Here is a 25267-nt window from a genome sequence, read left to right on the forward strand (position 1 = left end):
ATTCTTGTTCTATAATTTAAATAACTACCCAGCTGGCATTTTGTCGAAAGTAATCTTTTGAATGTTCAAAAGACGTTCGAGCGTCTTTTGAATGTTTAAAAGACGTTCTGACCGTCTTTTGAAAGTTCAAAAAACGTTTTTTTAGAACCAAATGCCGGCTGGGTTGTGAATCATTTAATAGTTTGGTTTTTTATATCGTTTTATTTTATTTTTTCGAGCCGGATTATATAGTTGACTAAACCAAAAGGTTTTGTAAGATCAGTAAAGACTTCCAATACAAACTTTCCTTTACCAAAATATGGGCTGATGTTGTTTTTGAGGTCTAAAATTGAGTGTTTCGTTGAATGACTTGTTAAAAAAACGTGTTTGTGAGCCCACAGCTGCATTAAAGATAAAAAGTTGACCAATTTCTTTTCGATACTTTAAATTAGCAAATAGAAAATTTGTTAACTTTTATCTTATAAGTTTTAATTTTTGAATATTATATCGAGGTTAAGTTTTGAGCAAGTGAAGTTGAGGTACTCGGCTGGGTTCATTTATTAATGAGAAAAAAACTGTGCTAAAATAAAGATTTTTGTGATGGCGCGTTTATTGTGTTTTAAACCGCCTGTTTTTACGACTCCTATACCAAATAATTTTTTTTCATTGTTATTTTAATAAAAGTCTGTTTCATATAGTTAGAAAATTTAATAATGTTGCCATCAGATGCCATCAGAGGGTCTATAACAAGTAGTTACCTAAAATGTTTTTTTTGTGTGATTTAATTGTTAGAGCCTCATTGTCTACATCAGAAAATGAAAGGTCGTTTCTAATCTTTTCTTCTAAATCATTCCGAATATATACCATGTTTCTTCCTCGTCTTTTGGTATTTTTCTATCAAAAAAATAATTTGTAATTAATAATTTAAAAATTTGAACTTGTTTGTGAAAGTTCGTCAGTACATAACTTTTTTGTGTGACATGCTGAATAAATATATACGTATAAATATATACATACTAAAATTAAATTTTTTAATTTGTCAATTTTTTTATACTTATTATGTTTAAGATCTTATGATCTTTTTATAATATTATGGGTATGACCAAAAAAGGAATCATTTTTTCACTTTTAATGAAGTTTGATGCTGAATAGACGTCAACTCGTAACGTTGGTTTTTGCGCCTGCGTCTGTGTCTTCATAGGCCAACCAACTTATAAATGTAATAATATCTTTTTCATTTATGGCCACCTGAATACTTGTTAGTGTCCACTTATACCAAAGCTTCTTTTTCAAACTTGTCATGATTTAAACTCTTGAATAAAAATTGACTGAGCTATACAGGTCATTCACCACAGTCAAATCGATATCAACTGCTTTAAGCATATTGTTAACTTTGTTGGACCTTTCCATAAATGTGTTCCAGATGACTATCTTAATACGAGTCTCCAGCTGATCCATTTTTTTGAGTAGTGTAGTAGCTTCTACTATCGTGGGTTGACTGATGCGTCATTATTCAGCTTTTATAAGGCTACCTTTAAATTTAAGCACATATTTCATATATACAATTACATAAAGACTATTGACTACTACGAACTTAAAAACTAATTCCTATGACTATATCTTGTAATTAGAATAGCCCGTTTAAAAAGCAGAATACGCATCTGCACGCAAAAACCATCTACTCTATGAGAAATTTTTTCGAACTTTCACTTACTTTGATCTTTGATTTCAAGACAATAATGTACAAATGTAACAATGATGTTCAAATACGACAATGACGTAATAATATAGGGCAATGATTTAAAGATGCGGGTAAACCTACTATTTAACTTAAGTTAATATAAAATGACTGAAAATTCTATAAAAAGTGAAGAGACTGATGCTCATCCTTTAGAAAAAAATCATCAAATTGAGGTGCGTTTTGCAAATTGAGGTGCAAATTGAGGAGCAAATTGAAATGCGTTTAATTTAATAGTATCGGATAGCAATAGTATCGCATACACTAGCAGATAGAATACTGCAGTTATAATTTTACTCTTAAAAGTTCTTTTAATAAACAGTATATTCTTTCAATTTTTTATCATATAATAATTTTATCATATGATTGTTGCAACTCTTAAAAATTCTTTATACTTACTTAAAGAGTATTCAAAAAAAAGTAATGCGTTTAAGCAGAAAAAAAGGTGCATAGTTGTTGAAGATTCAAATAGTTCAAATAATATATAAAAGCAATATATAGGTATCAATTGTTTGTAAAAGCGAATTGCCAAGCAGTTGGCTGAACTCTTTGCAAATATTAGCTCAAATATTGGCTGACATTTGCATAGAGTTTTTTTTTCTACTCCTCACGCATCAAATAATTAGCACTTCGTGGATTAGAATAGAAAATTGAATCATTTTATAATAAAAATTTACATGACTTTTTGGAGTTATTCTCAGAATACGATCCGTTTCAATCTAAACATATAAACACGTACGTAAGTCAAGGTTAAGGTACCACTTCTTACCTACAGGTAAGACTTGTGTTTTTAGGCCTACATAAACTTTTTTTTTTCGTGAAAGAATTCAAAATATAAAATTAGAATTAAAAGAATATATTGTGATTTTCTTTTTTAATTTTCATAATTCATTTAAAAAATATTGTTTTAATTAGTTTTAAAAAAATTATTACATTGCAGGCTGACCTCTCCAAACGCCTGGCCACGCAGCGGTTGCCAATGCTGGCAATGGGTAAAGACTGGCCTGATTCCTGTACCCTTTTGTTAGTGTTAAAATTTTTTATTTATTTTGAAACTCTAATAGTTTAACAATTATTGTTAGTGAAGATTTATCTTTCTTTATCTTCTTTTATTGTCCTGACACGATGAGCTGCTTCAACTATTATGTCGTCTGAGAGCCAGCTTGTTTCTAAATACATCTTAAAGTTGATGATTACAATCATTTCAAGTTTCAGTAAGCAGCTCAGTTAATCCATAAATCCTTAGGTTATTTTGGCGTGAACAATTTTCCGAATCGAAAATTTTTGTCTGCTATTACTTTTAAATTCGTCCAAATGATGTCGATAAATATCTTTTCCTGATTTATTAAAAGGCATTACAGTTTTGTTTAGAACTTTTTTTTTCTTCTTCTACTTTGACCGTTATGCGTTTTTCTATATTTTTCATCGTTACTTCCATATTTGTTAAGTAAATAATTAGTAGGTTAATAAACACTTCTGGCTAGTTCAATGCCGCAAATGCAAATGCAAATGCAAAAAAAACAACATCTGACCCTGAGTATAGAAAATCCTAATTATCAAAAAGCTAGAACAAATTTTAAGACATTAATAGCAAAACCAATTATTCAAGAAATTACGTTCATAGCATTTATTTTATCAATACTGTTTGTTTTTTGCTGTTTACGTTTGATCAGTGAATACCTAAATAAAGTGGACACGTTTGAACATATTGAGAATGCATGAAAATTTTTTTGTTACAACCATTAATTCTGGTAAAAAGGTTTTTATCTGAATTAATGGTTTTTGAAAATTTTTTATTTTGATATTTTAGAACTGTTTTTCTGTTTAATCTGATTTTATTATATCAATATTAGTATGATTTATATAATTTAATATTTTTCTAAAAATGTTTTTATATATAATGACATATAAAAATGTGTTATATATATATATATATATATATATATATATATATATATATATATATATATATATATATATATATATATATATATATATATATATAATTTTTATTATTAGGCGGAACATACTTGACATAAAAAGGAATAAAGAAGAGCAATAATTTATAAGGTATGAAATTTTTTGATGATAAGAGAACAATTTTTATAAGGAATGAAAGTTTTTCAATGAAAATTGAAAAATATTTAATATATAATATGAAACTTTTTAAAAAAATTAAAAAACTGAACATATTTTTACAAAGACGCCTAAAAGGCGTCTTTGTAAAAATATGTTCAGTTTTTAAAGGCAATCACTACAAAAAAAGTTAACTAAAACCATTATAGTTATTATTTTTATTTTTTGATCTTTTTATTTTGTGTTCTGAAGTTTAATATTAAAAAAAATTAACTATTTCTGTGATTTTAGAATAATATGTTTAAGTTAATAGCGCTTCTTTATATTATTAAATAGTAGATGCTTTATTTATTACTTTACCAATTTTACATTGGTTTATTTTTATAGCTAACGGAGTTGCTTATTTTTATGTTAAACTTTATATTTACGGAATTTATCAAGGGGCCTGGCGATAAGACATACAAGTCTTCTTCTCGCCCCTGCTTCCTATATACCTATATATCTTGTTAGTAATTTACGGATTGTATATATTTACATGGCATAATAATAGTGATAATAATAATAATAATAATGATAACAATAATAATAATAATAACAATAATCTATATATATTCAAAGTGTATATTATGTTTAATTGAGGGGGTTTTTAATTATCAATTTTTGTGACACAAATGAGCTATTCTATGATAAAACTGTTATGCCTGTAGCATTTTTATCATACGATTCAAAGTGTCATATAAATCATAACAATTTTTTATGCTCTTCCGCGGTGATCTGTAATAAGATTGTTAAAACTTCTTAGAAATACCAAAAAAGTTAAAAGTTAAAAGTTTTAGGTTCACTAATAATAAATTTTGTTTTCAAGAGTTTTACGTCCATTTTTAAAAATAAAAAAAATTACTTAAATAACATAAAAAATTTTCCGAACAATTAAATTCTAAAATGTAATCTGCCAAATTGTTTCAAACTTTCAATTTCGTCTTTTTTTTTTTTTTTATAGAAAACTAGCATTTAACATTCCTGCAGCCAGGAAAAAAAGTTCTATAGAATTTCTATAAATTTTTGAAACATATGGCCTAAGAAATTCTATAAAATTTCTATAGAATGTCTAATAATTTCTATAAATATTGCTATAAAACTTTGTTTACTATTAAAAAGTTCTATAGAATTTCTATAGGCCAAATGATTCAAAAGTTTATAGAAATTCTATAAAACTTTTTTGCCTGGGGTAGTGGTTAGAGGTTTGGTTTCAGAACCAGAGGTCGGTAGTTCAAAGCCTCCACTGGTCATATATGCATTATTGGTAGGGAAAGAGCCGTGGATAGAGTTCTGGCTTCAGAGCCGGAGGTCTGTGATTCGAAGCCGACTCATATTATATATGCATTATTGGTAAGGAATGAGGCGGGTTAAATGCTGCTGTATGGTTTGATTTTCCATATTTCAGATTTGATTCAAGAAACTCTATTAATTGATATTGGCGCAATATGTAGTTTTACTTTTGAAACCTCAGTAACTAAACAATGCAGGTTATTTTGGTCAATTGTAAAAATATCGCTGTTTAGTAAAAGAATTTTAAATGAATGTTCATAGTTTCTGTAGATAATTCTCAAATGTCTCTGATGAATTTAATTTATGTGCTAGTTTAGTTTCTTACTGGGAATCTTCCATATAGCTGGGCTGTGCGAGAAGCTTTAAGTTATAAATGCAGAAAGTATTATTTATTTATTATTATTTATTTCGTCATTTATAAAGATTTTAAAATCTTCTTGTTTTATAAGTTTCATCAATAAAATTTAAATATAAATTAAGAACAACAGGAGCAAGTAGAAGATAGATGTCTTGTCTTCAAGCCCCTATATTAGGCGTAAAGTATAGTTTGCGTATATTGAAGGACATATACGATGAGATTCTTGAAAGGGCGTTTAGTTTTCTGCTTTCATATTTGCATAAAGAGTTCATATGCTCTTCGGAGGAAAGTTTATTATTGAGTTTTATTCATACTAATTTAACATTTTTGTTACTTTATTTGCTAATGATAAGGTGACATTTTTTAGGGTTCGGTTTTATTCCATTGTTTTCAAACCATATTAACAATTGACTTCCGAATTTTTTGGAGGTTGGTAGTTACCAAAGTAACGTCTTTTCTTGTACAGTATGGAATGCTGTCATCTGCATATCCAGCAAATTTAACGTCGGGAATAAATAGAAATAAATTACATACAAAAATGTTAAATAACGGTGGTCCGAGAATCGAATCTTGCGGAACTCAATTTATAATTTATTCTTACTCTTTGTTTCTATCCATTAGGTAGGAAGACATAAACATACAAAAACCATACGCATCTAGTTTGGAGATTAATAATGCGTGCGATATGCAATTAATAAATTAAGAGAGATCAGTTAGTAAAGCGCCAAAGCATCCGTTGTGATCTAAGGCTTTTCTCCATTTTTCGGTCATTGCAATCAAACAGTTGTTTAGCACTATAACCTTTACGAAAACCGTATTGATGTCTGGATAAAATAATTTTATGATAAAAAGACAGCTATATCCACGTTAATACATTGTAAATGATTGGCCTGTAGTTGCTTTTAACCTACTTTAGAGCCATTTTTGTGTATTGGAATAATATCTGCGTTTTTCATTAGGTCTTGAAAAATGTTGCTGGAACATATAAAATCGGAAAAAACAATAATGTTATCTTTGATTATGCAAGTTGATATATCGTCCTTTAGTTTTATTGTACTTTAGATTTATCTAGTTTAGAAATATGGTTAGACGCCTTTTCGATGGTTGCATGCTGGATTAAAAAAGGTATCGAGTTTCTTATTAAATTAAATTAAAAAATCGTAATAACACTTGGATGTGTTTTGCATGTAAATATTGAACTTTCTATGGGGTCATAGATAATCTTTCGATTATTTTAGAAATAGATTTGATACGCAATTGCAATATAGTGTCTTTATAATTTCAGTTAAAAATATCGGTCACGTGTTTATCATCCGATATTATAGAAATATTTTTGACTAAAATAACTATTTCATTAAAATGTGAGTTCTCCTTGAAACACTGTTTTCCAAAAGGTATCATTATTGGTAACATTTTTAGTTTAGAGATTTTTGAACAACAATTTTTTAGTTTTTTTGAGGGGTCCTACTCTATAATTTCTTTGACTATTGTATGCTTTTTTTTATTAGATTCCGTCTTATTAAAACGGTAACGATTTAGAAGTCTAGACCGATTTATTATAGCTTTGTTCAATTCTTTGTTCATGTTCCGCTTACATAACTTTTTTTGTGTGGTGCATGTTGATTAAAGTGACTGTTACGGTATTTTTAAATTCAATAAAATCCAATATTTGTAGGTTTTTTGTTATTTATTTTCTTCATTAGGTAGTATTGGAAATTTTCGATATCAAAATTTTTGAAGCATTTGTATGCAATTATTGCTCTTTTTTGCTTTGGAAAATTACATCTCAAGACCGAGATTACTAATTTATGAAAATCAGATAAATCTGTTTCGATTGCATTTGATTTGCAAAGTACTTCGGGACATTTGTTAAGATAAGGTCAAATACTATTGGTTTATGTATATTTTTAAAACAAGCAGGTACTTTTATAAGAGTTTTCAGTTTATAGATAATACAAAACTCTTCCATAAATTCATTGTTCATCTCAGCATTAAAATCTCCCATGACTATTAAATATTCATATTTTCTTTTAAAATAATTTAGATTTTTTCCAAGATTTATAAGAATCTGATTGGTTGACGAGGTTTTAGGATAATAACAGCAGGCAATTAGACATTTTCTGTTTCTTAAAATTATTTCCACAAGGAAACATTCATAATTACTATTTTAATTTAACACTTTTATTTCGTCAGTTTATTAGTTTTAGTTTCAGGTTTATTCAACTTTAGCTTAAGATATCATAGGTATTTCAGTTTTGTCTTGAATTATTTACTTTAAAATTTATTGGTTGAATCGATATTTATGTGTCCGAATCTTATTTTAGTTGTATGTTGATTTTTAAAAAAATAAAGGCCTAACTGATTCGGGTTCGAAGTAGTATTATTAGGAACATTATTATTTTGCTGCTGCAATTGCTTGGTGTTAATTGGTGTTAATGTTTTTTTTAGCTTCAGAACTTTTTGGGTGGTTGAGGGAACAAACTTTGTTATTTTGGACGTTAAAACGAAAGGGCTGATCCAGAGTGTTATTATTCTGTAGAAGATCATTTAGTCTCATTTTTTCTTTATATATATATATATATATATATATATATATATATATATATATATATATATATATATATATATATATATATATATATATATATATATATATATATATATATATATATATATATATAATTAGTTAAACTTGATTTGATTGAAATAACTTCTTTCTGGACGAATAAAAATATTATCACTTTGTTAGATGCGAGAGTTTCTAATAGCTAGGTGATAATCTTTTTTCGTTTTTAGTTCAACTGACATAGAGTCGATGGGGAAGATAGATTAAAGTTAGACTTGATTTTGGAACGCGGTGTATTTTCAAATACGAGCTTAATAAAGTAATAAAGCATTTAGGCATTAAAGATGTTAATTTTTTTAAATGGATTTCTATTGTAATTTGCAAGTATTTTTAATCGTCGGTTTAAAAAAATTTTCGAGTTTGATAATTTCATACTTTTATATATGAATCTTTTAAACTTCTTTTCTGACTGATAATGGCATTAACCGAGCATAAATTAATGCTATCGATTATGTTATCTTTATAATTACTTTTACTATTATGTAGCAAAAACTAATTATCTAACTTTTTCCAATAAGAGCAGCTATTGCAAAAATTATTTCATTGTAACATTATAAGCAAAATCAGTTTGATCACGGTTCAATGAACTGTTTGTGAGTGATTTAATAATATCAGATTTAATTATTATTAAGGGGCTTTGCGATACGACTGAATTTGTCTTCATTTTGCCCCAGCCGTGTATTAAAATTTATAATAACTAATTTTGTAAATTTTCTTTATGGTAAAATACATTATAATAATAGTATTACTCTCTTTTCATAAAAAAATAGACTTCTTCAGCTTGTTTTTTTATATAATCATATTAAAATTTGAAGAAACGTCGTCATTATTGAATACTCGTTTGTCAGCAAAAGTTGACTTAGAGGGGGCAATTTTAAAGGTAATTATGCTAATTTAGATTAGAAATTAATTCACTTACCATATTAGTGTGTTTAGATACTAATTTCTTTAAATCAATACTTTCATTCTGCAGCTCGACTAAACACTGCTTCACTTCTAAGCTAAGTTCATTAAACATGGTATTGCCATTTAAATCTTCGTACCCGTTATATCACATTTAATATTCAATTTTTCATGTATGTTAAATTAATTTTCACTAATAGTGACAAAATCGTTACTTTTATCCTTTTACAGATTCCAACAGCAACCTTTTCTTTCTTATTTTTTCTGTTTTCGTCATGTTTGGGAATGTTGAGTTAGACTTCGTTTTAATTTTGGATAGCTTTACAAGAATTGCATCGTATTTCTCACTAATTAACTCTACCGATTTTTTTCAGTTTCTTTTTTTATTTTTTTCTTGGAGATTAAATAAATTTGTTTCTAATATGTCTTTGGTTTGCATATAAGACCGTATAAACCACCTAAGTAACTAATAAAAAAAAAAAAATCATCGATTTTTTTTTCGATTGACCACATGTCCAACAGTCAAGATAGCGTATCTGATGATAGCGTTCTGATGGTACTGAAGTTGCATGTATGCACGTGTTCCTGTGTGCAAAAATAACTATATCTTCCATCTTTTAGATTTTGAAAGATTTTTGTCCGAGAGTCAAATTAATAAAGTTGGATAAATTTCTGTTTAATTATAATAATCATTGAGTAATGATAAGTAGGTACCTGTAAGTAGGTACCTGAATCAGAAACTTAAATAACTTTCCGAACGTTATCTTAAGTGTCCTCAGAAATTCTGAAGATGATAATACATCGTAACTATTAATATTTTTAGCAACAAGATCTTTTTTTCACATACCAAATTAATATTATTAAACTGCTATATTACGATTACTGTAATTATTACGATTATCGTAATATCATAAGTATAAAAATGAATGAAATTAATTTCAAACTTATAAAATGACGGTTACACATCATTTGAGAATGATGTGTAACCGTCATTTTATAATTTTTCCTTAAACGTGTAGCGTAAGTTTTTATTCATTGTTGTTAATAAACAAACATTACCACGTGCTGTAGGTGCTTAGCGTTCTTTTGAATGACTCAAATAAAAATTTTGACTTTTAATAAAACGAAGACTTCAGAAATCTGTTAAAACGAATACAAATAATAACAAACATTTCCAATCTGCGTATTATCATGTAGTCAGAATCTTATTTTCAATCAGCTGAAAGAACGTTAACCAAAGTAGCTAAGTGACATAAAATAGTTTATACGCGTTTAATAGGTTCTGTTGATCTAATATGTAGTATTTTAGACTTGGATTAATTTTGACATTAGTTTTTGTTTGAAAATGGATAAAATAAGGTATTTATTATTTTTATAATTTTTAAATTTAAATATATTGTTATACTAAAAGCCTCTATTTTAACTCTTCTACCTCCTAAATTTAGCTACTAATTCTAGATCTAGAGGTTCTAGCTTCTAGAATAGTTCCGATTAAATTTAACTTTTATCAAAAATTTAAAAATACTATATTTCAATTAAAAACTAAAATTTTGATCTATAAATTCTAACATAAAGAAAAAAAGTACTTTTTATTTTTTATTTAATTCTGATTCACTCCTAACTAGCCTGCAAGCAACCTTATGATACATTTGAAGTGAACATCTTAGTTCACAAAAACAATTAATAAAGTTATATTGTTATACTATTATATTGTTATAGTATTATTAATCTCTTTATCTTTTTTCTCTATATAACATCTTGGTCTCATTCTGTACTTCTACTTGTGAAAGTTAATTTGTCATTGCTTTTTATTATATTAGTACTGTTATTAGTGTTATTGTTAATGTCTTTTCTGTTAATATTGGTTTTATCATGTTAGTATTGTTTTATATTAAGTATTACTATTATTGCTAATGTTACTATTATTATCACTGTTATTTTTTTATGAATACGGTTCTCATTATGTTAATAGCAATATCATTAGCCTCATATTGGTATATTTATTTAATATATTAGATTAACTGCTGCGTGTTATTATAAGTCATCACTTTCTTTTCAGTTATATAACTGTTTTAAGCATTTCAGGATTTCTTTTATTCTACTTCATCACGGTTCTTTTTTCTTTGTGGAACAATTGTTTTATAGAGTAATTAAATCTAAGAAATCTTATGTTTACTATAGCATTGTTAAAAAATACTGATTACAATTTCAAGGAAAAGTTTATGTATATAAACAGAAAAAACCAAACTTCTTTAATAAATAATTATCAGATTTAAGAAATTTTAATTTTAATATACAGTTGCAATAACAAATAAACTGCACACCAATAATATTATCAAACTTTTGTTATTAATTTTTCAATAATTTTTTTTTTATTGTAAAAATTTGCTTTTGTTTTTAGGTCAGGATGCTTTTTGTTGTTCTTGTTCTTATTCAAGTGGTATGTTTCGCTGAAACCAAATATGACTACCTAAAACCACATCACGATAAAAGAACTCTTTCTAGTCTGCTAAGTCAAAGTAATTTAAATGTTTCTGTATTAAAAAATGGTAAATTTATGACTGTCTTATAAATTCAGACGATGATACTCATGAAGCATTCAACTTCATGTATGTCATTATCTGATTTTATAAAACAGTTTTACAAAAGTAAACATAAGCTTGTGTAAAAATTAAATCTGATAGTTGGATGTTTTTATAGGGTTGTGTTATAATATAGTCAGATAGTAACATAATGTATTATTATGTAGTTAGATGATAACCTAACACAGTGTTAGTAAAAAAATTTATTGTGTTAATGATGGTGACATAAGGCTATGTTAAAGATGCATAATAAACTTTGATTTGATGATGGTGACATATTGGCTATAATCTAGATGCTTTATTGTAGATGCTGTATATAGAGGCTATATTGTAGATGCATGATGAACTTTGTTTGATGATGACATAAATATTGGTGACATAAAGCTATGGTGTAGATGCATGATGAACTTTGTTAATAAATGATGTTGCATAATACTTAGAGCTTTTTTTTATAAAAAATAATTTAAAAATGATAAGAATAATAAAAAAATTATAATTTTCTGAAAATAATATAAAAAAGTTAGAAAAATAATTTTTTTTCTTCTTAATTTAAAAGAATTTATGACTTTTTTTAAAATAAAATTATGGAATAGTCAAGGATCTATATAAATTTATAAATAAGTAAATATCAAGTTGCATTTTAAGTTTAAAAATGACAAAAATGGTTAGAAACTATTTTGTCATTAAGGTTTGTCCATAAATTAAGTCACACAATTTTGACCAATTTTGATTCCCCTCTCCTCATCACAAAATTGTAACACTTTTCCAACAACCCAGTGAACATACAAAATTCTATAAATGTCACAAGTTTATAGGATGTCATCAAAACCTCCAGCGGATGTTCTGTGCTGCTGGGAAGTCCTGTATGAGTTGCAACTAAGCCACTGACCCATTATGGATGACCCCTTTCCAAGATATGTTTTATTTTTTAAAGTTAATTAGTTTTTACAATATTTCCTACACAACAAATATTTATTTTAAATGTTATAAAAAAATGTTATTAAAAAAAGTTAGTTTCAAATTATTATTTAAAAAATTTACAAAAAAAGTTATTTTATAAAATTTATTTTTTAAAGTAAGTTTTTATATCAAGTTTTATATTTAATTTTTTTAGATGGTTTACCATCTTTTGAAGATTTATTTGGAAAAAAATCTTCTGACGGCAGTACTTCTTACCAAGTTTTTGGGTGTACTATAAAAAGTACAAAAAAAGGTTGTCTTTGGACGTTAATACCTGATAAAACATGTGCTGAAAAGTTATCACTTGGCAAAGTATTTGAATTGCTAGCAAGTAAGAAGTTGGAGAGTTTACAGAGCTTAACTAAAAGCACTTTTTCTCCAGGTGCTTTTTCAGTCAAGCAACTTGTTTTGAATACTTGTGACTCAAAAAAAGGTGATGTGGAATTTAGTTGTAGTGTTGCTAAGCCATTTGATGTTATTAATGACAAAGTTCAGGTAGAAATTTTTTTATTTAATGCAATGTTATTAATTGTATGCTAAATTTTAGGAAAATTAATAGTTTTTAATGGTTTTTTACTAAATAACTTTGATAAAATAATAAATAAAACTATTTATTTATTATTTTATCAAAGTTATTTAGTTTTTACTATTTTATTAACTTATAAGTTTATTCTTTTAAAATACTAAGTAGATTATTAACAGATTTTCATTGGCTTAGTAGAGTTATGGTTTTGTCCTCTCTTTTTAATAGAGATTTCAAAGAGACAGTTCTATCTAAACTTATTTAAATATATAAAAGAAATTTTTTTTTATTGGTCATGTACTTGCAAATCAATGACTTGCTCCCAAGACCACCTAACCTTGCCTTAAAAATAGCAGCAAATTAGAAACAGCGAGAGTGTAAATAGGAAGAATGACAATAGTCTATAAATCAGACACATAAATTTTAAGTTTGTTTTCTTAACTTTTTTAACTTTTAAAAATTTTCTTTAAAAAAATATTGTAAATATATTAAATAATATTAATAATAAATACTTAATTTAAATTAAATATTAAATAAATACTTCAATTTTAGTTTGATAAAAAATATATAAAATTAAAAAATATAAAATATAAAAAATACATAAAGTTGCTAAATAGATATAAAGTGCATAAAGTTAATCAAAGAGATATGGTGGCAATTTTTTTTTTAACAAATTTACTTCCAACAAGCAACCACAATTTTTATGTTGAGAGTTGTCGGAAAATAAAAAAAAACTAAAAAAAAACAACTTTTTAAACATTAAGAAAGAAAAAAGGGTTTTGTTTCTTGATGTTCAAAAAGCAAGGTACTAAAGAAACAAGTTTCTAAAAAAAGGATTTTTGCTGAATGATGAGTCATACAAAGACTGAATGATGAGTCATACAAGCTCTTTAAAAATGTTTTTAGATAGTGGATAATTTGTGACAATGGTGATAAACCTTTGTAAAAATATTTATTTGCCCAAGCATTTCAACCAACAAGAAGAATTTGAAACAGTTCATTTTTTGTTTGCCTTACGATCTTGCAATTTTTTTATCCAATATAGACTAAAGATTTTCTATTAGGTTTAAATCAACTATGCTAGTCAAGGCATCAATTTACTGGTATCAATTAAGTTTTCAGATATCTATTTTTCAACCGTGCTGTATGTTTAGGAATGTTTTGAAAGATGTAATCACTGTTATGAAAAAGTTTTTTTATCATGTTCCATGACGGCTACCTAAGATTTTGTGATGACAAATGCTGGTATGCCTTTCACTTAGTAAAGTCTTTCACTTAGTAAAGTTTTCACACTTTGTGTGCATGAAAATAATCTTGAATTTTTAAAATCATATTTAATGGTCGTCTTCCATGTTTGTGTGATGAATATTTCCCCAATTAATTTCCAACAACAAGATCGACCATTATAAAACAAAGCAAAAAGAGACTTATTGCTCTTAATAGGCTCAAAATAAATTTGACCCATTGTTCATATGTCTAATCTTTGTGCTCAATGCACCACTGTAAAGCATCTCAATCTGTATGTATGTATGTATGTATGTATGTATGTATGTATGTATGTATGTATGTATGTATGTATGTATGTATGTATCAGCCCTAGGAATTAGGAAAAAAATAAAAACACTAAAATATGTGTAACGGCAAGATGAATCGAACAAAAAAAACTATTATTATTTAAATTTTAAGTTTCAAAATATTTAAATTTTTAAAAAACTTGTTTTTATCCAGAATTTTCTTTTTTTTAACATTTTCCTCTTTTTCTTTCTAAGCAGCTTGTATGTTTTTATTTTTTATTGATTCTTGTTCAGCTTCGTCAAAAGCTATAGCATCGGTTGAGATCATATTATAATTGGCTGGTCATTTAGTTCTTTCACCTTTCTCATTTTTATTATCTAAAGGTGTAGGTAGATTTTTGAGCAACATTAGAACTAATTGGTTGGTGTCTTTTCCTGCTTTTTTAACTGTTTCGTTTATCGTATTTAAACTTCTAAGTAGCACTTCTTCGTTTGACATTTCACTTAATGGAGTTTTAGGTGTATTAGTTACAGACTGAAATAAACAATTAATGGTACTTTAATGGTATTCATTATTAATAAAATGTTTGTAATTAGGCTTTATTATGCATATATATTTCAATATATTATTTCATTATTTATGGTATTCATTATTAATAAAAAATTCTTTTAATTGTTTTGTTTACAATTCAAATAAGTTGTTAACTTTTGGAATTTAATTGGAACGTTCTTTTTGCCGTTTTATTTTGGTTATATTATTTTGAATTTAAAAAAATGTTTTTCCAATTTTATTGTAATTTTTTTAATTTAGAATTTAAATAAAAGGTTGTTTTTTTTTTGCTTTTTTATTTTAATTTTTTTGTTGTTAAAAATTAAGAATTAGAAGAAAATGTTGCTTTTTCTGTGTTATTTTTATTATTATTTTATTATTATTTATGTTAGAATTTAATTGAAAGTTTATTTATTATTTTAACTATTTTATTTAGAAAACAAATTTTTTTGTTTGTTTTATATTAACTTATTCATATAAAAGAACAACATTTTAAATTAAAATGTTTGTTTTTTGGTGTTTTTATTTTAATTATTTTATTTAGAATTAAAATAAATTGTTTTTTTTTTGTTTTTAATCAATATGAAATAACAAATAAAATTAAATTCCTGAAGTCTTTTTTTAACTAGGTGTAGTAACCCTTAAATGTGTTTTATATAATAAAATTATACTAGATTAAAACAAGTTTTGAATAAAAAATAATTTTAGGGGTCACTCAAGATCCTTAAGCATCAGACTGGTTCCTAATATTAAGATAAAAAAATTTCTTTAAAAGTATACCATGTTGGATCTCAAATAAGGTAAAATTTTATAAAAAATTAAAAAATGGTAAATTTATAAAAACTTTTCTGAAAAATGAATGTGAAAAGTTAGTTTTTTTTATTATATGTTAAAAAGCATGGTTTTTATAAAATAAAATCTAAAAAATAGTATTTTGTTTATAAATATATAAATATATTTTATTAATAATTTCTTCAGTATTTTAAAAATTTACAATAAAAAGGTAAATTTAACTTAAAAACTGAAAGGGGATAATACCTAATGAAAGGTGTCTTCCTTATTCCCTAAATTTTAAAGTCGATATCTTGTCTTGAAAAAATGAAACAAAATTTTACAATCGACATTCAGCACAATTGATATTGAAGTATCTTTTTAATATTGAGCAATCTTTTACGGCTATGAGTTTTGTTTTATTATTATAATACAAAACAGCCTTAAATATCAAGATATATATATATATATATATATATATATATATATATATATATATATATATATATGCATACAGACATACACACATATATATATATATACATATATATATATATATATATATATATATATATATATATATATATATATATATATATATATATATATATATATATATGCATACATATATGTACATACATATATATATATAAATATATATATATATATACATATATATATATATATGTATATATATAAATATATATATATATATATATATATATATATATATATATATATATCACTCATTTGTTAAATATTTTCTTTTTAGATTATTAATGGCAACTTAAACTTAAAGTTTAACTATTTAGACTTGCAGAAGAAATTTAGTTTTAACAAACTTGAATTTGATATAAAAGGTGCTATTGAAATTGCAGGTGAAATTGTAACAGTTCAAGTAAAAAAAGATAAAACAAGTTCCTCATCAGTTCTTAACATGAGTGCTGATAAAATTAAAGTTACTGATTTTTCAAAGTTCTTTTTAAAAACTAAAGAAGAGGCATTAGCTGAACGAATAGCTGGAAAGGAAGATCTTAATGGAGATGCTATAGTAAGCAAAGGAGGCATGTTCTCCAACATGATCATTGGAAAACCTGTAATTAAAATTTTGAGAAGTGAAGATGGAAGCTATGAGATCATTCTAAGTGGCAAGGTTACTGGAATCAATGGACTTGGAGGGATTAGTGGGTTACTAGTTGTTCAGAAGCCTGATAATGGTCCTGTTGCTGTGGCTGTTGTTGCTTCTTTAAAAAATATTCAACCCTTAAAAGTCATTTCGACAATTATTAAGAAAGATATAAATGACATAGACATATTAAAAGATCTTGAGCTAGATATTTCAGTTGAGTATGCTAACAAGGAAATACAAAGTTTGAAAAACTCTGAAATAAAAAATCTGTTATCAGCTACAATTCCAAATCACCCCACTAAGTTTTTGGAAGGTACTGTTATTAGCCTTAACATTCCTATAAATAAAATTATAAAGAAAATAGGTTCTCCTGCAAACCTAAATAACGTACCCAAAGATATGGCATTTCAAGTTGTTATAAAAAGTGAGAAGTTATCATTTGTATTCCCACCAAATCTTTTTGAAGATGGCATCAATATTTTAGCAGCTTTAGCACCTAAAGCATTTGATCTTCTCCAAAAATATGTATTTAAATCAAATTTCAAGATTCTTTTTAAAAAGTATGATGTAAACATCAAAACAAAACAAGTTGACATATCTATATCAATCCCTGACAAGGTATGTTTTTTTGTTAGTTAGCTATAATGATCTTGAGGCAAGGTTTATATTTTGTTAACAAAACAAATTCAAAGTGTTTAAAATATATTTTTTATTAAGCTGCATTTTCAGATGCCATCTCTACATTCAAATTTAATTTAAGCTTGGTTACCTGATTTTTAAAAATATACTACTAGTTTTATAATCTTTGCATTTTTACTATAAGCTTTACATTATGTGTATATATATATATATATATTATATATATATATATATATATATATATATATATATATATATATATATATATATATATATATATATATTTATATATGTATGTAAGTATGTATATATATGCATTTTTTGTTGATTTACATTAAAAGATATCTCTTGGGAATTCTTTCATATTTGTTGAAAATGCAGCATTCGAACTTAAGCTAGATGGTGATAGAGATTTTAGCTTCTTGCTTAAGGCTGAATTAAAAGTCGGAGACTCATCAATTAAGATTGAAGTGGTGAAAAAAAAAGAAAAGTTTGAATTGAAAGGTAAAAACTAATAAATTTTTTTCCACAAGTTTATAAAATAAATTAAGAATTAAAATTTTGTGTTAAAATTTAATAGTATTGATATTATAAACGAACTAAATAATAAAGAACTAAATTAAATAAAAAGTAAGTAATCAAAAAACACTCTATCAGAGCAAATCACAAACTTATTCATCTACTGATCACTTTTTGCTACTACTCTTTCTATTAATACTAGTCATGTTTATTTTATATAGTAGTAGTAGTTGTTGTAGTTATAATAGTAGTAGTCATAGTAATTGTAGTAATAATTGTAGTCATTGTAGTAGTTGTAGTAGTTGTAGTAGTTGTAGTTGTAGTCATAGTCGTAGTAGTAGTCGTTGTAGTTGTAGTCATAGTCGTAGCAGTAGTCATTGTAGTTGTAGCAATAGTTGTAGTAATCGTAGTAGTTATAGTCGTAGTAGTAATTGTAGAAGTAGTTGTAGTAGTAGTTGTAGTAATCGTAGTTGTAGTTGTTGTATTAACTGTAGTAACTTCAGTAGTCATAGTTATAATAGTTATAGTTGTAATCATAGCAGTAGTTGTAGTCACAGTAGTACTGTAGTTGTACTACTAGTAGTAGTTGTTGTAGTAGTTGTAGTAGTCTTAGTAATAGTAGTAATCATAGTTGTAGTTGTAATAGTCATAGTAGTTGTTATAATTGTATTAGTAGTGTAGTAGTTTAACCCTTACAACATAGATCTCTATTTTTTTTACTCATGTTGGTTGTTTGAAAAATGTTTTATTAAATAATCTATAGTAATAATCTAATAGGTTCAATTGGTTTGCTATCATCTACTAATCTCATAAGTCTTTTTGGAAATAAAGGATTAAATGACGCGATAAAATCAAAAATGTCAAATTTGGATTTTGGAATCCAAGATCTCACCATAACTGCTCAGTTTGGTTTAGGTGTTTCAAAAGAAATAAGGTAATTTTATTATATTTTATTTGTGTGTTTTGTTTGATTTTATAAAAAAACCCTGCAATGATAAGCACAGTCAGTAAATTCTACATTATTCAAGTTATGTAAACTTCTTTTTTATTATGTAAATCTTCATTTTTGTTTTGTATTTTGACCATTGACTCCTATTTATGAAAAAATATGCGCAAAATTTTAGCCAAAAATGTTGAGCCTTTCTTGAGATTTTGGCAGTTTTAATTATGACCTGACTTCCCAAGATGCATTTCATGACATTCAAAAAAAGTTTTTTCTTATATTAAGTAACAATTTAACTAAAATAAGTAAAACTAATGTAAAGTAAAAAAAATAACAATGGCAAAAAATGAAAATAAACATTTTAAACACTGAAATAATAATATGACGCAATATGATTACAAATATTAAGCGAACATTCTTACAAATTAAGAAAACAAATAATTTATATAATCTAACTTTGAGGTCAAATAATACAAATCTATAATTTTTTCTTTGGTTTTAAAATTTTGAATGTTTTATGATTTTAAATCTTTTAAAAAATCCAATTTAAAAATAACACTACAATTTTCACACAATTTTTAACAAATATTTATAATAATAAACTATTTTTAAAAAATTGCTAAAAAATATTTTTGTATACAATAAAAGTAAACAAATTTTATTACAAAAAGTTACTAAAAAATGTTCAGGATGTTGGTTTATGAATACACAAAATTTTTCAAGATATTTTAAATCTGGTTGCAATAATTCACATTGTTGCCATTTTGTTTATACATTTTCTATTTTAGCTTTTTTAAAAATATTTTTTACTTGAAGTACAGCAACCTGTGAAACACTTAATTGTTTCAAAATATGTTGTCAATAAGCAGTGACTTAAGCATAGAAGAACTATAGAAGAATAGTTTCACTTTCTTTCTGGATGATTTCAGTTATCAATCCACCAGTTATCCATCATAGCCTACTCTTACTATTTCCTAAAGTGACTGTGGTTGACATCTTATATAACCTCCTAAATAGAATTTCCAGTTAAAACTTTTTTATAAAATTTCGAACCTGAACATGTTCGAACTAGTACTGAAAAAGTTCAAACTTTATTTTAGTTATATTAAATCAGGCAAAAGTAGTACAAAGTATGCGTAAAAGTATTTATTTATCATCATTAATTAGTTTGCTTTAAAAAAGTATTTTTAAGTAAAGTTCAAACTATTTCAAACTTTATTTTAGTTATGTTGAATCAGGCAAAAGTAGTACAAAGTATGCGTAAAAGTATTTATTTATCATCATTAACTAGGACAAAAGTAAATAACATCAATGAGTACTCTTCATAGTTTGCTTTAAAAAAGTTAGTGCATCTAAAGTTTTGTCATTTAAAGGACTTCTTATTTTAGTAGCAAAAAGTCTAAGACTAGAAAAAGCTCTCTCAGATTTTACGGATGTAGGAGGAATTGTTGAAGAGCTTTGAAAAGTAAATCTAAATACTTGGGCCTAACTTTGCTAGCTTCAAAAACAGCCATTTTCTTTTGAACAAGGTTTGTTCCAATTTCCTGATAGTCAAGTTTCATTTCTGTGTCTGATTGTTTAATAAAAAGTTTGAGTTGTTGAGCTGAATTCAATTCATTTTTGGTACTTTTTACCTTATCAATTGACCTTTCCTCTTATTATTATTTCACTCAATGCATTATGTTATTTATATGCACATAAAAATCAAAAACTCATAGTTTTTTTAATTTTTCGTTATTTCGTGGCTTGCTCGTACATAAATAATAGTTTTCTCTCTTATAGTTAATTATTTTTATGCTAAAATCTTTTACAAATCTCCGCAGGAGAATAACTGCGTTGTAATATAAACAAATATTTCAACGTAGTTGTAGTTGAATTTCGTTAGAGAAGCTAATTTGAATTATAATTTACAAGTATACATAAGTAAAAGAATATATAATTAACTCTATAAATATTCCTGTTGGTTCCAGCTTTTTTAAAAGCCCTAGCATGATTCCACTAAATGCAACAATTTGTATAGTTACAAATGAGGAATTTAATAGTGATGAAAACATAAAATTGCTGCTTATCAGTTATTCAAAGAGAACTATGTAAAATAGATTAGTGTTAAACTAAATATTTTATATAGAATTAAACCAAGCAATGACAATGGCTGTGTTAAATATTGAAATTAAAATTAGCCAAAATAATTTTTGTGAAATATTTATTAACGAGTAAATGAAAAAATGTTGAAAAATTAAAGCCTAGTTATAATGGAAAAATTTCTACATTGTCTGGAACATTTTATTAAAACTAATTTGGCTGAGGAAAATTTAAGCGTGCCATAATGTTAATCAATGTTGAGAAAATAATTCAAATTAAATCAGTAACTAAAAATTAATACAAAAACAAAAATAGATTGAAGAACAAAATAAAAAACTTATTGCATCAAATTTTGGTACAGTTATAAACCGTAGAAATAATACTCCTCCAATTTCATTGTTAAAAAAGCTTATAAAAAACTGTGATAGTAGTTTGCAGTCACAAGCTTGTCAGTGAAGTATTAAAAATGAAGATGTTGCTTATGAAAAGTTTAAAGGAAAAGTAAACTTTGATGCTAAAAAATGTGATCTTGTTATAAATCCTAAATGCCATGGCTGGTTCTAGCCCTGATGGGTTGTGTATTAACTAAAACAGCTACAAAATTATTGAAGTTTACTTCAATAATTTTGTAGCTGCTCTTTTTTTTAAAAAAAATTTATGTACAAAAAGCTCATACCAATAAAACTTTTTGTATGGAAATAGTAATAGACAGCAAAAACTAAAAAATCAAACTTGTAAATTCAATCACAATTTCAGAAAAAAAAATCTGCATCTCCTTTTGAAAGAATATTAATGGCCAATTTTAGTGGTTTTAAAGCAGCACAAAGTTCATTTTTAACATAACATCAAGCTCATTTTAAGTTAGAGGAAAATCAATATTCATACAAATAAGAGCTATTTTTACTTCTGTTTGCACCTCCAAAAAACGTTCAAGCGTACCAATAGTGCTGCTCCATCTTGTCCTTGAATCACAAATCAAAGCTTTTTCTTTTCTAAATTTTTCAATTATATTTGGTTGAAGTTCATCATCATGGCTCACTGTTGACCTACAAAATTTTTTAACTAATTTTCTTATTTTTGTCACTGTTTCTTGGTATTCAAGTTCTAATAATAGAATAGAATCTTCACTAACTTCATGAACAGTTTGAATATCATCCCATCTTCATCATCGCTGTAACCTTGATCATAATCTATAGCTTTCATATCACCATCAACAGGGTTATTATCAGAACCATGTGCGTCAACTATGTTTTTTGTAAAAAGCACTTCAATCACACAAAGATGAATAGCGTGGTTGTAACACATTTGATGTCCAGGTTTAGTGTCATTAACAATTTTTTTTCATTAAACTCCATCAGTAACATTAAAGTATTTAATGACAAGATCACAAAAGGTCTGAGGATTTTAAGGGATTTGACATCCCTGGGCACGAAATGCTGATCGCAAAGTTTTGCTTTTAGCAATCGTGTGAAAGCTGGTTCCATCAATAGCTGATAGTCAGCTCAAAATTTTAGGTAGAGTTTTATGGTCATCTTTAAAAAAAATTTCAATTCGTGGTATTTTGGCAGCAGGAATGTTTGCTGCAGCCTTGTGCGGAGAGTTATTGAATTTCAATTTTGTGCTTTGTTTTTAAATGCCTTGTAATAGCTGTTGTTGTTGAATTTAAGAGTAATGAAAACATAAAAAAGTCAAATTTTAAAAAAGGTTTTTTGTTTAACTGTTAAAAAATGATAATAAAGAATCTAGTTTCGATATATATACATGTTTGAACTTCTAGAGAAAAAAAGTTCAAACTTGAACCTCTTAAAAAATGATAAAAGTTTGAATGTTCGAACCTGAACATGTTTGAACTAGAAGACCTACTCCTAAAGTGACTTTGGTTGACATCTTATATAACTTCCTAAAGTGACTGTGGTTGATCTCTTATATAGCCTCCTAAAGTGACAGCGGTTGAAATACATCCTGTTGCTTTTTAAGTAGTTGTATTTAGTGTTTTTATCTTTTTGCATTAATCTTTAAAGAGTTTTTTATTAATTTCACTTTTAATGGGTATGATTTGTTTAAATTTTTTATTGTGGGTATGATTTGTTTAAATAATTTGTAAACAAATGTTGTACTAGTAATGTTATCACATATAAAATAGTAAAAAAAAATATGTTTTAATATACCTTCCTTTGTCTTTATATTATATCACTAATGGATGTTAAGAACTTTATCTAACTTTTCAAAGCAAAATACTGAATGTTTTATTCAGAGGTGTTTTGAGTTATTTGGTTATATCTTTTGTGATATTTGGTTATATTTGATCCTAAAATTAGGTTTTATAAACTAGTTAGTTTATTAATTTTTCAATTTTTGAATTCCACCTAAAATTATTAATTAAGAAGCTATACATTTCTCAATTTAATAAGGAAAACCTGAACTATTTGTGAAAACTGGGTTAGTATTTAAATTTCAATATCTTGGGAACCATTAAACATTTCAAAATTTTGAGTGATTTTTTTCTTGTAAAATGCAATCCATGGTTCATAATTTTCAAAAAATTTAGTGGTTTGATGTTGATGATAATGATGTGGTCCAATGATACTAAATCAGTTATTAATATATTTAATAGTTTTTTTCTTTCTAATTTCTAATTTCAGAATAATCGGAAATCCTATTTTGTTTAATTGGAATGGGATGAAGTTTGAGGCATACATGTTAAGTAAACAAGCTCCTCTTAGTGAAGTTTCTAAGTTGTCAGAAAACTTTTTAACAAATACTGAAAACCAAATTGCTCAGTTATCAAATGAAAGTTATTTAACAGATATCAATCCTTCAACAAACGAAAGTTATTCAACAGATACCAATCCTTCAACAAGCGAAAGCTATTCAACAGATACCAATTCTTATAATGTTAACTTTCCTAAATGTGAGTTTTTTTACTTTAAAAAATTTTTTTTTACCAACTTTTTAATTTTATAAGTTGTACAATAATTTTACAAGTTGTAACAATAAAAATTTCATCATACTTCAAATTTCAGCAAAAAGAAACAATATTGTTCCAGATGAAAAAATTGACTATGAAGATAATCAGGATGAACAGGATGAACAAGAAGGAGATGAAGGTTCTGCCTTTAGTAGTGCTGATATTAAAAATGAATCATTTGATAACAAACTTACTACAAAAGTACAATCAGTAGATGCAAGTAAAAGAATTATGAGTGAAAAACAAATGGGTTTGGCTATTTTTCTAAAGGATATCAGACTTGACAGCATTCTTGAACATTTAATTAAAAAAAAATATATGGGTACAAACTGGATGGTTAATCTTAATATTGGTAAATATCTTTAAAAACTATTTTTTATTCAAAACTTTTTATCAGTAAAAATTTTCTCATTTGTGATCGTATACTTTATTTCTAATATTCCAAAAGTGTCTTGTGAATGTTTTTTTTTTACTATTAAAAAATTATTGAGTTACAAAAATTACTTATTAGTAATTATTAAATTTAAAACATTTGTTTTTAGCACTTATTATCTCAAATACAGAAACAAACTTGTTCACTTTACCAGAAGTTAAAAAAGCTGTTGAAACTGTTAAAAAAGGTACACATGTAGTTTTCAAATATTTAATGAAACACATTCAAATAATATCAATATACTAGTGAATAAGAATCAAGATTTTCATAATGATTTGTAATGGAATGTTACAATTTAAAGAAGTTTTTTTCCTGTCATTTATAGTCATTTTAAATGTTTATAATTCCATAGTTTAAAAAAATAAAATGTATAAGCAATCAAGAAGACTCTAAAAAATTTCAAGAAGACACTAGAGAATTTCAAGAAGACCCTAGAAAATTTCAAGAAGACACTAGAAAATTTCAAGAAGACACAAGAAAATTTCAAGGCATTGATGTTTAAGAAAAAAAACAAATAAATGAACTAATGTTTATTAAGCGTGAGGAAACAAATACAGTTAAAAGATATGACTTTGCTGAATGATAAATCAAATGTGTTTGAGTTTTGGTTGATGGAACAAGGGATGATAGAGAGAAAAAAGAGAT

The 25267-nt window shown here is 25.9% G+C and overlaps 1 protein-coding gene across 3 annotated transcripts in view; it reads left to right on the forward strand.

Moving 5' to 3' along the window:
* The first annotated feature begins 3256 nt into the window (after positions 1-3256).
* Positions 3257-25267, forward strand: part of LOC100213201 (uncharacterized) — a 51225-nt gene continuing 29214 nt past the window's right edge. The window contains exons 1-10 of one of the 3 annotated variants that reach the window (XM_065803673.1): positions 3257-3468; positions 3737-3787; positions 11411-11528; positions 12706-13046; positions 16682-17656; positions 18019-18181; positions 18974-19130; positions 23864-24132; positions 24245-24541; positions 24732-24809. In XM_065803673.1, coding sequence (XP_065659745.1) covers positions 11417-11528; positions 12706-13046; positions 16682-17656; positions 18019-18181; positions 18974-19130; positions 23864-24132; positions 24245-24541; positions 24732-24809 — 2392 coding nt within the window. In that variant the 5' untranslated portion in view covers positions 3257-3468; positions 3737-3787; positions 11411-11416. Of the gene's footprint in view, positions 3570-3736; positions 3788-11410; positions 11529-12705; positions 13047-16681; positions 17657-18018; positions 18182-18973; positions 19131-23863; positions 24133-24244; positions 24542-24731; positions 24810-25267 lie in introns of all 3 variants that reach the window. The other 2 variants (XM_065803674.1, XM_065803675.1) reach the window with 2 other exon arrangements.

Source organism: Hydra vulgaris, chromosome 08, assembly GCF_038396675.1.
Source record: "Hydra vulgaris chromosome 08, alternate assembly HydraT2T_AEP".
NCBI classification, from domain to species: domain Eukaryota; kingdom Metazoa; phylum Cnidaria; class Hydrozoa; order Anthoathecata; family Hydridae; genus Hydra; species Hydra vulgaris.